Genomic DNA, 15621 nt, shown 5'->3' with positions numbered 1-15621 from the left:
ACCCTGCCTCAGCAGGCTTTAGGCCAGAACAGGGTTTCCTCTGTGCTGACCCTATTTTATGCTGGACCATGTATGGCTTGTCTTCTAGCACCTGCTTAAAGCATATGAGCATAAAGCTGGCAGAAAGCATGAAGCTGGCACAAACACTACATCACATGTCTGTGCCTGATCCAGATGAAATGTGAACCACTGGGTGAACTAGTAGCATGTAGTCAGAATATGAATGGTTGTTCAACCACTGTCTGGGAGTTCTGCCATTGACTGCCAGGGGCCCTAAATTTCTACCCACTCATTTCATGTGTTTAAAATTTAACACATGAATCAAAGTCAACTTCAGTAAAGTTCAAAGAAATGCAACAATTTCTTCCTGTCTTCTATTTTACCGGTCATACCAGGTTATCAACAAAACAAAGAGCAATTTTTCAATCACTTTACAATGCTCATTAAATAAACTACACTGATCAATGAACATATAAATCATTAGTGCTAATAATGCCATACTATTCAATCTTTAAGGAAACAGAATACAAAAGTATTAATAATAAGAGAATAGAACTGAATAGTAAATACATGAAACTGTACTGTGTTTTAGCCAATTATACGTTATTTAACCCTGGCTCTTTTAACTTGTGTTCTATTATCACCAGAATCTATAAAGACATTAAGCACATATGTAAGTATATTCCAGATTATGGATGACTTCTTGCGTCCTGCATTTGCAAAATTAATGAAATTTTATACTGAGTATTATTTATTCTCATTTGTGTGGTGTATATATTGTACTTCGAAATTACTCAGTACTTTAAGAATTTTTTTGAACGTTAACAATATTATCAGTTAAACTCTCCCTACTTATTTTTCATGGAAGTACTCCCACAACAAACTATTAGAAAAATTTGGCTCTTAAATTCAAGCTAACAAAATGAATCCTAAGCTTCACTGGCCATTGTGACAAGGATTAAACTACCCTTCCTTTGCCTATACTCAAACTCAAAAAAGGGCATATATTCTCTGAAAAATGTCACACTTGTTTCCCAAGAATCCCACAGGGATAGAAACTGCTGGTAGAGCAGATGTAGCAAGGAGAACCTAAGAGATCTACAGTCCAACCTGAGCTCTCCTCAGGGAACTGCATTTTCCCTGTTAGGTGATGGGAAAGTATCTGCACTGTCATATAGTGTTCTTCACCCACACCAAGGTTGCGCTTAGCCCTGAAGCTACAGTAACTGGCAACTGCTGAGGACATAGTCCAAAATACCAGTTTCTTCAAGGCAAAAAACCTTCTGTTCTCTGGTCTTTACAAAATAAAAAAGCTCTGAAAGAATACTACCCGGATTTTCAACTGATAGCAGGGTGGGATAAAGTTCATCTAAAGCATAGATACCTTCATATAGGCTAGAGACTACACTAGTCATCGCACTCAGTGAGGTCCGGTTATCTAGTTAGCTGGCCAGGTGCAGGTGTCGGCTTTGTGATTAGGTGGGCTGCTCTCTAGGCTCCACTGACTGCACTGACTGCATCTCCACAAACTACAGCAGGAGTTTAGACACTGAGCTCACATCATACAGACAGCAGCGTGTAGGCTGCTACATTCTGATGTCTCACTCAGAACCCATATAGTCCCATGTTCAGTGCTTTCAATGCATTTCTGTTTATTTTTGATAGCTGTTGCTATCATTCTTATTTTTGTCAATCTGTTGTGGCAAACCCACAATATTTTCTGTGAAATGGAGGAAGAAATGAGGAGTGTGGGGGTAAAAAGAAATCCAGAAGAAACAAAAAAATTCACAAAAAACCTGCAAGGGCGCCAACGCATGTTTATAAAACATAATCTCAGCAAACACTATGTTATTTTAGCAACCAGATGCATACTTTTTTTCTAATTCTGGAAAGGAAAAATCTTTTAAAAACTTTTGAAAATTATCTTCAACATGCAAAAAGAGCTAAAACTGAGATGTTTCTACCCAAATCCACCACACCAAACAGAGCTATTATTACATGACCTGATGTTGATGGGGTTTTTGCCAGCAGTAACATTTTGTCATCAAAAGCTAATAGGCTACATACCACTCTACAAATGCCTTTAGTGAGCAGCAAAGGCCTATTTGAACCAAGAAAAAGAATATGCACTAGAAGTCATTATAGAGCATGGATATGTAATCCAGTAATTTCATGCCCTGCATCTGTAAGTCTCCCAAATGCCATTACTCTGTGCTAAATTAATTTAGACTCATTTAATCAAATGAAAGCACTGGGTAACTAATATAAACTAGAATATCCTGAACCATTATTTTCTGTCTTCCAAAACCCAAAAGCTTATGCTGATTTTACTGGCTAATTGTAACTGGCAGGTCATTTGCAGAGTAGCAAAAGCAAACCAATTCAGGATGAGTACAATAAATTTAATGTATTCGTTCGTGATCCGTAACTCACAAAAACATTCTCCTAAGGAGATTGATTTCTCAAGTCAATACAAGTTTCTTTATGACCATGACTTCTTGACCATGACATATTAGGACATATATTCAGGTAAAAACTAGAAAAAATAAAAGCAATACAGACTAAAATAGTCAGCTTCTAAGTAGGATATTTGGAGTTTGCCTGAAATTTTTAGCATTATTATTTTTCTTTAGTTATTTTCTACAGGCAGGGCTAGGTCATAGTGTTATTTGCACCTGAAGAGTTTATTTGAAAGCACTTGGGCTACTATAGAACAACAAAGGAAAATTTAGCCCATTATCAATAAATTGTGTTTCATCTTTTGTTTTATAAACACAGTTCATATGCAGACATACATTCTCCTCATTTTACTCAGACAAATACATTTCAATAAGCTTTCTGGTGTTTGTATGACCAAGTCTGAATCAGAGTTTGGTAAGCAAACTGAGTAAAGAAGACATCTGTATTTATCCCTTATATTGAAGCCTGGGTGTCCAAAGGTGGTTAGTTTACAGTCCAGTGGATTCAGTCACAAGGTCCTTCCCATTCCATACACGTAGCCGCCCAGAATTCATTCTCTGAGGACGTTCCCAAAAGTATTGGCACCACTCTGAGAGGTAATAAGGGGAAAATCTAACCTAGTTTTTTCAATACATTAAAAGACCTGTTTACTGAATATCAGTGAGGCTTAGCTATCAAAACAACCTGTAAATATACGGTCACTGACACACATTATATTTTTGGAGTCTGGAAGAGAGATATTGCTTAGTAAAACTAGTGAAGACACTGTCTTTAGCACCTAGATTCACCTTGATTGATTATATTATATTACATATATAAGAGAAATTACAGCAGAGAAAGCAGTGGTCCCTTCTGGTCCACCAGGTATGCTTACAAATTAAAGCAAAGCTGGCTACGTAGTGTCTGCTGACTTACTTGTGCTAGTCCGGGTACGGCACCATAGACTGTAGCATGTGCTAGCCCTCCAGCGATCCCCTGTACATAGTACAGTTGTGAGCAAGTCCTGTTGTTAGCACAACACAACACAATCATGCTTTTGATGCTAAAGTACCATGGGCTAGCAATCATAAGACAGGTAGACTATGCTTCTGGCTTCTCTTCCTTTGTAAATATGTCTTTAGATGGACAGCGGGTTACAAGTTCCCAGTAATAAACCTACCTTTTCTTTGGTGTTTTTCTAATTTTTTTGTGTGTGTGTTGAAGCTTTGGCTTCCAGCAGCTGCACTGCAAACTCAAAAATTCTTGCTTTAGATCTAGTCTCTAGCACTGTAAAAATGAAATAAACACTCCTAAAAGTGACATATTTCTATACACGTATTTTACACAACAGAAATCCCAAAGGAATTCTGTTCTTGCTAACACTGACTAAACAAATGACAGCATAAATCTCCAGCATGGAACTGTCCTTCGAACTCTTATCTACACTCTGTTTAAGGTCCTTTCCTAAGTGCCTACTGGAGCATCAAGGAGAGGAAAAAGTATTAATAATTATGGTTTTGCTGTTAAAAATAGCTTATATAAAGGAATCTGTAAACCTCTTAGTAAGGATATGTCTGTCTGTCTTACAGTGATTGCTTGTCTTTTTAAATCTTTTTGGACCTCAATTCAGCAAAATACTTAAGCACAGTACTTAATGTAAAGCACAACTTCAATTTCCACTGGATCTGAAGTGTACTTTTGGGTGATTTACTGAGTCATAGCTTGTATCATTAATGTTTCCTTTCAAATTAAACATTTTTCCAGAGAAAAAGAAACCAGGAAACTCAAGAAGATTCTCTGAAGTTCATTCCACTGAAAGGAAGGAACAGTGAGGAAGGCATCAAAACTTAGTACACCAAAGCACTGAATGTATCTCAATATTTTAGGGGCTTTAGTCTTAGGTCATTCACCTGACATTCCTAGTCCAGATTTACAAAGCTCAATTCCAAAGAGTGGTGAAAAGAAGTAAAGCCAAAATTCAACAATTATAAAAAAGGCAACATGATTAATTCACAGTAAACTGGCAATCAGTCTGTAAATAGCAGATAAGTGATGTAGCAAAAAGCAGATAACACACACTGTCTTTCCAATTGCCTGTTAACTGACAGCTGGTTTCTGATGGGAGTTTATTTCTTTTCAGGTTTGCCTCCTAAGATTTACCACCAAACACATGTAACACACACTGTCATTTTCCAAGCACCTTCTTGCTACACATCACCCCAAAAAAAGAAAATACAAGTAGATAACGAAGAGGCAGAGAATTAAAGAGGATGCAAAAATAAATGTCAGATCCACTCACAGATGCAAACAGATGTGAGCCAGAGACTTTAGAGGAGTAATGTCAGTTTACACCCAGTAAAGCCTGGCCAAAAATATTTCCATATAAAAGGAACGAATGACGCATGAGCCTACAAAATAATCACAATGCAAATCATTAAGTCACTATCGTATGATGAGAGTGGAGGCATAATGGTTATTAAAATGGTTTTCACTTAAATGGCTTCAGTTTTAACAAGGCTTAATGCATGTCTTCACAGGAGCTTTGCAAAGTAAGGACAACACAAGTTCTTACCTGAGCTTTTATTGGTTTTGTTTTGTCTACTCTTTACTTGCTCAGTCCATAAGGTAGGATAACGAGAAGCTATATCTAGAAAAAAAACCAACAGAACAAAGTTTGTAAATGCTACAGTTTTCTTAAAAGTCACTAGCAGCCGAATAGTAAGTGGCTAGTTTTAAAGATACATGGATCTAAAAAAGAAAAGGGTACACTAGTTTCTATTAGGACAGTTAAAATCTTTATTCATGCAAAGGCATGAATAGTTCCTTCCTTATCCCATTCATACAAAAGGTTGAAATAAATACTTGTAGACTAAAATTATGTTTAATTGGAATAAAAATCTCCCAGTGTGGACCCAAAATATGTAATAATTTCAGATCAGATTCTGTGAGATTTGCAGTGAGTGGTAAGGCAGCCACAATATAGGACTATCATTGCATGTAGGCCTTGAGCTTTCCATTTACTGAGCACTGAATTTCCCCAGAGGCAAATAAGCCTGACAAAACATCAACCTTAACATTAGTAGGCAATATGCTGAAGACAGAATTTACCATTTAACTTCCTTATTTGGCTATACAGTTTTAATCTTCACTCTGTCTCAAGTTTAAAACCTGTCTCTGCCCTGAGTAGTGACAATTAAAATTGCTAATATCGGACTCCATAGCTACAGTATCACCTCAAAACTATCACACAAAATTCATTGCTTGTAAGTAATGACTCTATTGTGTTTGCTGTCTTTATCTGGAAAAAGGTTAAAATTTCAATGTCTTGCAATTTCTTGCAACTGCTCCAGCAGTTGCCCTAACTCTAAGGTAGCATTTGACATTGTGGTGTACGGTCCACACTGCATAGTTCAATACCGCACTGTTAAATTCCTGTCGATGCTCACCTTCTTCATCACCTTGAGGCTGAGTCTCCAGCGCGGGAGCTGAGGCATCATCTGAATTCAGAATGGAAAAGATTTGCAAGGAGACTACAATTATGAGAGTAAGCTAAATAAGTGTACATACGTGATTGATACTAATGATTTGCACATAGCCCCGGCCGGTAAACAAACAATAATTTAAACATTATTTATAGGTACTACACAGCATAGATACATTACATCTACAGACTATGGATTTTAAACGGATGGCTTTTGAGGTTATGGTTGATGAAATGATTGCAGGGTCTTTGATGAGGCACGAAGTGATCAGGTTGCTCCCTGGACAGTAATTCTTCATTTTTAATGCTGGACGTTGATACCTATAGATTATAACTGATTAAATCAGCATTTCTAAAGAAGTAATTAGATGAATGTATAGAAGGGGTAAAACCTGTGAAAGCAAAAGCCGTCTGAGGCGAATGAGTAGCTGCAGACATGTTCGACACCTTAAAATGAAAGGGAAGTTTCTTTTGGCACAGCAGGATCTATTTAATAGTCAACCTGATTTATAAGCAAGATTCACAGATTAAAGAACCAGAATATCATTTGCATAATTCTTATCCTCCGGTCAGCCATCTCAATCCATCCACTACCAACCATTGCTGCAAGAAAAGAGGGAGGAAAATTTACAGAAATTATAAGAGGATGTGGGTAATTTTAGGTTCAGCAAAACACAGCAGAAGTAGTACTGGAAAAGAAAAATTCAAGATGAAAAATTATTTAAGTTAGCATTCTGTGAGAAAGAGCAGTACCCAAAGGCCTATCTTTACCTTATTACATTTTTATTATTTAAAATTATTTCAAATATTGGGTAAATATGATGTAGTAGGCCTTGCTAGTACATATTTCCAGTCATTGCTGTTTCCTGTAGCATGGAGTTAACTACAAGACCAAGACATCCCGCAGCAAACAGTATCTTCCATGCAAGGGTTTTATTAGCACTTATTGCAGTTTCACAACTGGATCTCAGAGCAACATAGTTTCCAGATTGTTTTCCTGGCATTTTCATAGAAGCTAGAACCAAAGGTAACAGAGAAGCTTCCTCTTGCATGTAGCTCTACTGGGATAACAGTGACCAGCAGGTCACTGTTAAGGCTAACACACTACCTGTTTCCATGTCTGCTTGCTACTGCAATTCAGAACAGCCTCATCCTGTTCTCTTTGTTGTCACCGTCACAGGGTTTTTTTGTAAATCTGTATTGTCTTCATGCAAATCATGCAGAGAATTTGGAGGCACTCTGACCTTCCCCTCTGGAGGCCACAGCCTAGTTCACAGCAAATACAGATACCAGGTAAATACTGATAGCAGGTAAAACCAAATTTGCAGCCATGGAACACTAACCTCCATGCTTTTCACAAAAACAAAGCAGCAGCAAAAGAAACTTATTTTCACTACAAAATGTTTTAACCAAAGCATAAGGAGACTTCTTTTAAGAATGCTCATTCTTCATGTCCACACAGTGACAGGATACTTTGCTCCAATGTCATAACAGACTGTCACTTCTTATTAGTTTTGCTGGCATTTTTGTGGTGTCCGCTGGGTGGTGGAATAAGACCATTGATTAATTTCAGAGAGGCCATCAAGTATCCTAGTTTACTGAGAATGAAGACATACATTTAGATCATCAATCATACTGAATTCAGAAAACCCAGAATTTCAGAGGGTGGCTTGCAGTAGGTAAATATTATCAAAAGCCCAGCCAGAAACTTGGTTTTGGGTTTTAATGACATTTTTCTATTAATCTTTTGGTACACAATTTCATTTTGTGACACATTTGATCTTATGTTATTACCTGAAATTCAGATATAATGCTGTAACTTTAGCGATTATCTGCCCAATCAAAATTAGCCTCTTGAACTTAGTTCAAGCAGCATTTAAGACAGTTTATCAATTTTTTTAAAAAAAAACTCAACAGATGTTTAATGGTTGAGTCATAAAACTGGCCTCTGGTCCCCCCACCCAAAAGAAAGAAAGAGGTTTCCTTTTGGTCATCAATGAACCAAACATTCGGTACAGGATATCTGTATAATCTAAAAGGTATTAACTTCACTCCAGAGCTGGAGGAGCTGCAACAGCTCCTGAACTACCCTTAATCTGCAGGAAGACACCCGCATTAATTTTCTGTTTGCACTCTGCCAGGTACATCATCTTTTCATAAAAACCTTTTGTGTTAAGAATGAAGAGGCATGTGGCATTTCATTGTTCAGAACAATCAATAGAGAGTCACAACCATAGAGCAGTTCATCTTCATGTTAATTAGATATCTTCTAGGTTAACTTCATAAGTCTTCCTGGCTGGCGCCTGCATACCAGTGCATATGTGCATACATTTAAACAGAAACCATTCTGTTTTCCATCAGAGTTCTGTCACCAAGAACATAGTCCTGCAGTCAGCTAAGAATCAGAAAAAAAGGGATGTGATCCATCTCTGACACCTGTACTTTTCAGATAGTCTGAATATTTTCCTTGGATGGAGGAGGGAACTGGAGGACTGGGGAAGATACGTTACGAATTATCTTTTGAGCTTTATTCCTGTTCAATTTAATGTACAAATTTGCAGAGCTCCTGACCTCCAAAGTCTGCAGCTGGAAATTTTCTTTCAGTATTGGAATACCTGGAGAAAGCAAGCTGCACAACTGCAACAGATATGGCCCACCAGGTCATCTTCTCCTGTGAGTCTGTCTGGGACATCTTGGAAGAAGAGAGTGTTTCAGACTAAGTCTATGCTGTCTCTTGAGTAGAGTCCTCAAGACCACACTTGAAGTTCTGGAGCATGTCCTCTGCAACAGTGAGAACGTGGTGAATCTGCCTAAGCTTGCTGGGTTACAGTATGGGCAGGTACCCCCTTTGAGGCACCCCTGGTTATTCCACAGGAACATGCAGAGGAAAGATGAGCAGGGACATTTATGGTTATTTTGAAAACTACTGCTGTGTCCTTTCAAGCTGAGCTACAAAATATTTTTACTACACTGACTGTGAAGCCGAAGCACAGCTCTGTAACTCAGACAGCCGATCCTGTTCACTACTCTGTGATGGTCTCTAAATAGGTCGTGATGTCTCTGACAACTTTATTTAAAGCATAGAGCAGTGACTGTCTGGAAGAAGGGAGGGGAGAGGAAGTTAGCAGCATCTGACAAAAGCCAAGGACCACCTGGGAACCAGGTCAGAAGCCATTCATGCTGCAGGCTTGTGCTGGAGAATAAAAACAGGGCATGAGTAAAATGTAACCGTGTCACTTTAGACACAAATACATGGGATGCAAAAGGAGACTTGATAAATTGTATTCATTTAAGCTCCTTGTTCTATGATTGTTCATTCAGGGCCACAGTCACAAACAAAAATAAAGGATTCCAGACAAGTTTTATATATGGGATAGTTCATTCAGTTCAAAGCTGAAAATGAAAGTCCTGACCTAAGGCAAATGGGTAACTTAAGGTTAGTGGAACCCACAATTTGTCTGCAAATACACGAAGGAACAATTTTCCAGTACTTTGTAATTATTAGCCTTTAAAGAAGTACTGATTTTCTTAACCTAACATCACAATAGTTTATTTAAATGTTGGGTATACTAGAATGCTGCAAAAGTCCCTGTAAAAAAAATATTTGAATTATATTTACAGTGAACCAAACAGATAGTCATTAACATTAGCACAAATACGAGTCACTTCTTTAAATTTAATTTATGCCACTGTAACTGACAGCAACATTTAGTATGTTATTTTCATCTGAATTTAAAATTATTTTAAGTGTTTGGAGAGTGTAGCCTTTAATTTTGTTTAGAGCATAGACATCTCCTTCATTTAAATCTACCAGCTATGTTGGAGTTGTGTCAGATTTTGTCCTGCCAACAAGATATACACCATGACCTATCTCTAACAACAACAATCATGTGGCCATGAATGTAAGCCATCAGATGAATTAATCACAATATAGAGCAAAGTGCTGGGTCCAAGATGACTCAAGCACTGATTGCTATGGAAATAAAGCGAGGACCCCAGTTCCTGAGATTTTGGGACTGCAGAATTCTGTCTTTATCAAACAGACAGAATAATCTGTCCTCCAGGGCAAGCAAACAGTATGGGAAAATATTTCAGAGTATAGCTATGGGAAGAACAGTTATTTTCCAAATAGCACAGAATAGCACAGTCTGCAGGGCTGAGACTAGAAAAATATAACGTGTATGCACATATAGACAAATACATGCATACATACATATACGTTTATACTCATAAGTTTACTAAATATCTACAATGCAGACATAAATTGAATAGCTTGTATGCATGTATACATATTATATATGCATATATAATACATGATGAATACATATTGATAATTTAAACCTATGGAAAATCACAGTGCTGTATCCCACAGCTATTTTAGTTTCCATTTAAAGGCCAGCTGAGATATTTACCTGTTTTTCCTGCACCTTCTCGTTGTGGCAGCTTCTCACTCACTGAACCTGCAATTGGGAAAAGGAATTAACCATAAAAATATTATTTTCACTTTTAATATGTTTTCTAAGAAACACAGTTCAGCTTTAATGATTCATTTTTGTTTATTACAGCAATAAATATCAGGAAATTCTTCCCTTGCAAACCAGAGATTTTAGCTTTGCCTGACTTCTGCATTTGTGTACCATCAATTTACTGTCAGACACTACTTCTTGGTCACCGCAGGACCTGAGAAAGAGATAACATTAAACACTACATGGACACAAGTGCAAGAACATGCTCACGTGCTGCAGAGTCAACGTCTCCCTTCCCCACTGACCACTGAGGGCAGGTCCTGCAGTGAGATGCATCTCCCCAGCACTACTTCCTCACCATTCCTTATGCAGGGCAGCACCCTTTCTACACACACAGTCTTGCCCACGCACCTCAGCTGCTCTGTGGGGCTTCTTCAGCCTCTAGCCCTGTCCTGGCTTAGATTTAAAACTTCCCCATTCTGCTTTAAATACCTCATACAAGGCCCTCCAGAAACCCTATGCCGGTGTGGAAAAGTGTGCGTGTTGGGGGAGGCAGGGACAGTGCCTTATTCTGAGTTTGAGCCTAAACTGGTTGCAGGAGATGTCCTCAGAGCTGTGGCCCTTAGGAAAGGAGACAGCAGTGGTGGGAAAGGAGTTTGCAGGAGATGGGTTTTAACAGCTTATTCTACCAGCCTGGACTCGAACCCCGCATCCAGTCTTGATTTCAACTCATCAAGAAATGGAGAATCTACTGGTTTTCTTAGTAGTTTTTACAGGAGGTAGTTGCCTTTAGGGTTTCAAATAGAAATACCTCCTTATTTCTAGCTTATGTCTCATTATTACAACCATTTGTATGATTCTAACTCCTAGCCACTTCTTATCGACATATCTATGTCTGCTGCGTTAAAAACACGTTTAAAAGTGGTATTTTTCTCTCTGAAGAGCCACATGGAGTGATCAAAAATTAAAAAGCATGTCTATCAATTCTTACCACATCGTTTCTTCTTACATTCACCTGTTTTAGTGAAAAAAAACCACATACCCCACAGATGCTCAGAAATGTGTGAAATAATTTGGTTGCCTTAATTTTCTTAATTTATTTCCCTCTGGAATAACTAAATTCACTGGGTTTAAAACAAACAGAAAAAAACCCCAAACCTTGCAGCACAATAAATCTGTTCTAAAAGGACAATTTAAATAAGAGAACCCACTAAATCACAGGCCTTGTTTACCATGCTGAACTGATGGTTACTTCAGCATGAAGTTTAGATACAGGAGTCTGCCCAAGGGAACGCTGCTAACATCACAAACCTGGCATGCTGATTTTAAAGCCTCCATAAATGAATACATGACAATGCAGCCAAGATGGTATTACCTTCTGAAGGATTCAGCCTTTAATACAGCTTTTATACATACACATCAAAAATATTCTAGTTTAGACTTGTTTCCTTTTTTGGTGGTAGTGTATTTTTATTGTATCATGTTTGAATCACCAGAAATTCAATATACTTAGTAATGCATCAGTATGAATATGAACAGGAAAAATAAAGCCACTATCATTGTAGGATTTATATGTAAGGATGTTTGGGATAGCTTGCTCTAAATAGACTGCAATACTAATCCGTGTTGTTCACTCTGAAGAGAAGGCAGATTCTTGCATTTATGCTGGCTGAAGCCAGAAGATCTGAGCTTTCTGGTGCTTGGCTTGAATTTGATAAGAGGCTCAGCTTGAACTCAAATAAGATGTTCCAGTTTTAGGAAGTACTGCATACAAAATTACAGGTTTTTCTAATTGCACTAAATACCAGTGGATCCAATCTTTCCTCAAATTTCATCCAGTTACAATTAACTCTGTAGTTTCTCAATTTAATTTTGATGCACAGGAGTATAATTATAATTCTGTTGCAAATACAAAGATTTTAGGTCTGACTCTCATCCACACTAAAGTGATTTACACCAATTTGTGAGTAGAAATGAGGTCTCAGCATGGGGAATGTGTGGGATGAACTGCCACTGATAGCCCCTTTGCACTAAAAAGAATGTTAAGTGAAGCCTCAGTTTGACACCAGTGTTGTCTCTCTATGAACATTCAGAACCACTATTACAAATTGAACTTAAAATTCAGTTTATACCTAAGTAATTTAACACATTGGTGAAATTTATATAATATTCCACATCTTAAACCAAAAGCAGAAAAATTTTTCCAGATTTCATTAACATCAAGATGCCTTCAGGTTACTGCATCTGTATGTAAAATGGTGAGAAATAATGACTATATGATATTCATGAATTCTTTTTTCTATGCTTTGCTTTTTTTTACCCTAAAGTTTGATGGAAAATTAATGGATGGAGAGAGTGGCATTTACAAAGGCTAACTTTATCATAGTGAATCTAATTTCACTATGAAATTAGATGAATGCTAGGAAAATTAGGTTCACTGGGCTAACGTTAATTTTTTTAATAGAGTTAGGAAGTTAACAAAAATATTCACAGAATTTCCTATAAAGGGAAATCTGTACCCTTCACATAGTTTCACCTGAAATTTTCAATTTATGCAGCAGAAACTTTTCTTGTTGTCTCCAAGTTGTAGGTGAGGAGGGGTTATTGAGCTTGTATCAGTTTTTTCTACCATTTTCTGAATATATTTGAGGTAGAAGTACTTCTAGCTTAAATGGTGATAGGAAATTGCATTTGCAAGTTTCTAGCAAATTGTATCTTCAATACTCACAATGAACACTCACATTTTCAGCTAGGCAAGAAACAGAAATAGCAACTTATAACTTATCTAAAAGTTAGGCAATACAATCAGCTTCCAAGCTTTCAGTGCACTGTAAACAACCAAATCACCACATAAATATATTTATGGAAGGGGAGAGGGCAAGGAGGGATATTAGATTCAGCAGCATTATTTTAACAAGAAGAATTTAGTACCATTCTAGCTTGTACATTTCCTTAGCTATCTATACATTTATGATTCTGATGAATTAAAAAAAAGCAGAAATATTCATGCCTTAGTTTATTGCAAAATCCACAATTCTGTCCAATTTCAGTCTAATAACTTCTGGAGCACAATAAATCTTCCAGAGACTTTGATGTGAGTTTTGTGGTTTGTGATTTTAGCATATCCATTTTCTATAGTTCTGATCATATGTGACTAGGCTTTAAAAGAGAAGGTGAAAATCTACTATTATCCAGTTTAGATAATGATTTCTGATCTCCTGCTAAAGAATATTTGATATGTAATCACTGAATAAAGATATCAAGAAACAGGACAGTAAACTTCCTATGCTGTTCTGTATTTCACATATGTGTGTGTCTGACTCTATTTATAGGGCAAGTACTATGCATTGGGACAGAAGAACTAGATAAGTCAAGGATGGATATTTTTCACAACTAACAAAAGCAATATAATGTAAACTAAAAAAGTTCATTGCCTTCCCAAATATATTAGTTTCCATCATATTATCTGATGATAATACTATACAGACAGGAAGAATTCTGAATTTTTAAAAGTACTTGTGTTTTGGCCTTAAAAGATGATCATGGCATCTTAATTGTAAGGCAGCAAAACTACTTCACAGAATAATAAAACATGTGTCCATACCTCTGCAATCTCACTGGCAGAAGACCAGAAGACTTAATATGGCACAAAAACCCTACAATAGGTGAACACTGTATTGTCCAATGATAATTTAACACCTGCTTCTCAATTTCTGCCCCATTTCCCAGGACTTTGTGGTTGTGGAATTTCTGCAGTTCCCTGCAGTGCTGATAACAGAGATGGGGAGTTGTAAAAATGTCTTTCTTATGTCTGGTGTTCTTTAGTGAAAGTATTGGGGGACATTCATCAATTTTAAGAAGCTTTCTTTTTAATGCTGTCAAGGGAATGTGTTTGATTTACTCTCCTTCTCACCACTGCTCCTGCAACAGTGGAGATTATTTCCATGGAGTGGAATGGCATTCTGAGATTTATCATGTGTGTTTTAGCAGTACCAAGTGTCGGTGTGGGAATAACTGGAAAGGATGGAAGAAGAGCCTCTTTCAGGTAAAGATGTAGTAATTGAAGTGAAGGTTTTACATAAATCAGTTGGAGTCCTGCATTTTTTAATGCTGATTATAACTTTCATCCTTCCACACCCTGTGTCTCTAGCAAATAAGGCAGCTTCAATAAGAGCAACCAGAACAACACAATGAGCACAAAATTGCTCATACAGCTATTGTAGATAGATACATAAAAAATATACACGTGACACTTTTCTGTCCCAGGACCTGAGATAACTTTAGGAAGCATCCCATTATGCAGCTAACCAATATTAACAGTTAGATAAACTTACAGGTTGATTGTTTGACCTATCTAATATTGTGATAATGTAAAGTAAATGCAAAGCACAGATAGGGAATGGAATCAAGAAACCAAACTCCTAACTGCCATCCTAAATTCTGTTCCATATTTCCTCTATTAAAATCCAAGTTCTTCCAGGCTGCCATGCTCTTCTTTCCTATTCCTGGATAGTCACCAAAGTCAAAGGTGGTTCTACTGGGAGAAAATGAAAGGCAAGAAATTATCCCATAATTTAGGAGCAGCACAGTTGATTAGACATGTATTCAAACCTTATCTGAAGTTACTGAAGAGCTAGCCTAGAATTTAAAAGAAACACTGAACATTTGCATTAAAATGAGAAATTTTCACACATTCCACGGTATCACATTTCCTATGAGAAAATCATTACAAAAGCACGTTCACAATTGACTCTACCTGCCATCTTGATTGTCTGTGCACGTTCTACTCTAAAGGGAAAAGGTGGCAAAAGTGATCCTGGGATAAAAAAGTCTAGCACATGCAAACTGAGAAATTTGCATAAATGTCTTTGAAATAGCTATAGCATCATGCCTGCAGAATACACGGAAGCAAGTGAAAATACATAAACATGCTGATGTCAGGATGCCACCGCTACAGGAGATCTGCCTGCAATACCAAAAAAAAAGCAAGGCAATGTCTGCAACGAGGCTGGCAAGTACACGATGTATTAGACAGGACAATACAGGACAATAGTGTTGGAAGAAATGGCATCCCTGAAATACTAGTTAAGACAGGGGTACATCTACTTAACTTCAGTATACCCACTAATATTTTGTTTGTAATTCCTGTGCACAGTGGTACTAAAGAAAAAAGTATAAAAGAGAATCAATGGTGATCTGGAAAACATCGACAGTCTTGGGGGAAAAAAACCTCTG

General features: G+C 37.3%; 1 protein-coding gene across 7 annotated transcripts in view; it reads right to left on the bottom strand.

The window, feature by feature from the left end:
- Positions 1–15621, bottom strand: part of SMOC2 (SPARC related modular calcium binding 2) — a 150431-nt gene that overhangs the window by 69011 nt on the left and 65799 nt on the right. For 4 of the 7 annotated variants that reach the window (XM_072856277.1, XM_072856279.1, XM_072856275.1 and 1 more), the window contains exons 5-7: positions 10333–10380; positions 5886–5969; positions 5012–5086 (exon numbers count right to left, since the gene is read on the bottom strand). In XM_072856277.1, the coding sequence (XP_072712378.1) occupies positions 5012–5086; positions 5886–5969; positions 10333–10380 (207 nt within the window). The remainder of the gene's footprint in view (positions 1–5011; positions 5087–5885; positions 5970–10332; positions 10381–15621) is intronic. The other 3 variants (XM_072856281.1, XM_072856282.1, XM_072856280.1) reach the window with 1 other exon arrangement.

The sequence above is a fragment of the Ciconia boyciana genome, chromosome 3 (genome assembly GCF_034638445.1).
Source record: "Ciconia boyciana chromosome 3, ASM3463844v1, whole genome shotgun sequence".
Lineage (NCBI taxonomy): Eukaryota > Metazoa > Chordata > Aves > Ciconiiformes > Ciconiidae > Ciconia > Ciconia boyciana.
The sequence above is the reverse complement of the archived record's forward strand: the minus strand, read 5'-3'. Positions and strand labels throughout refer to the sequence as shown.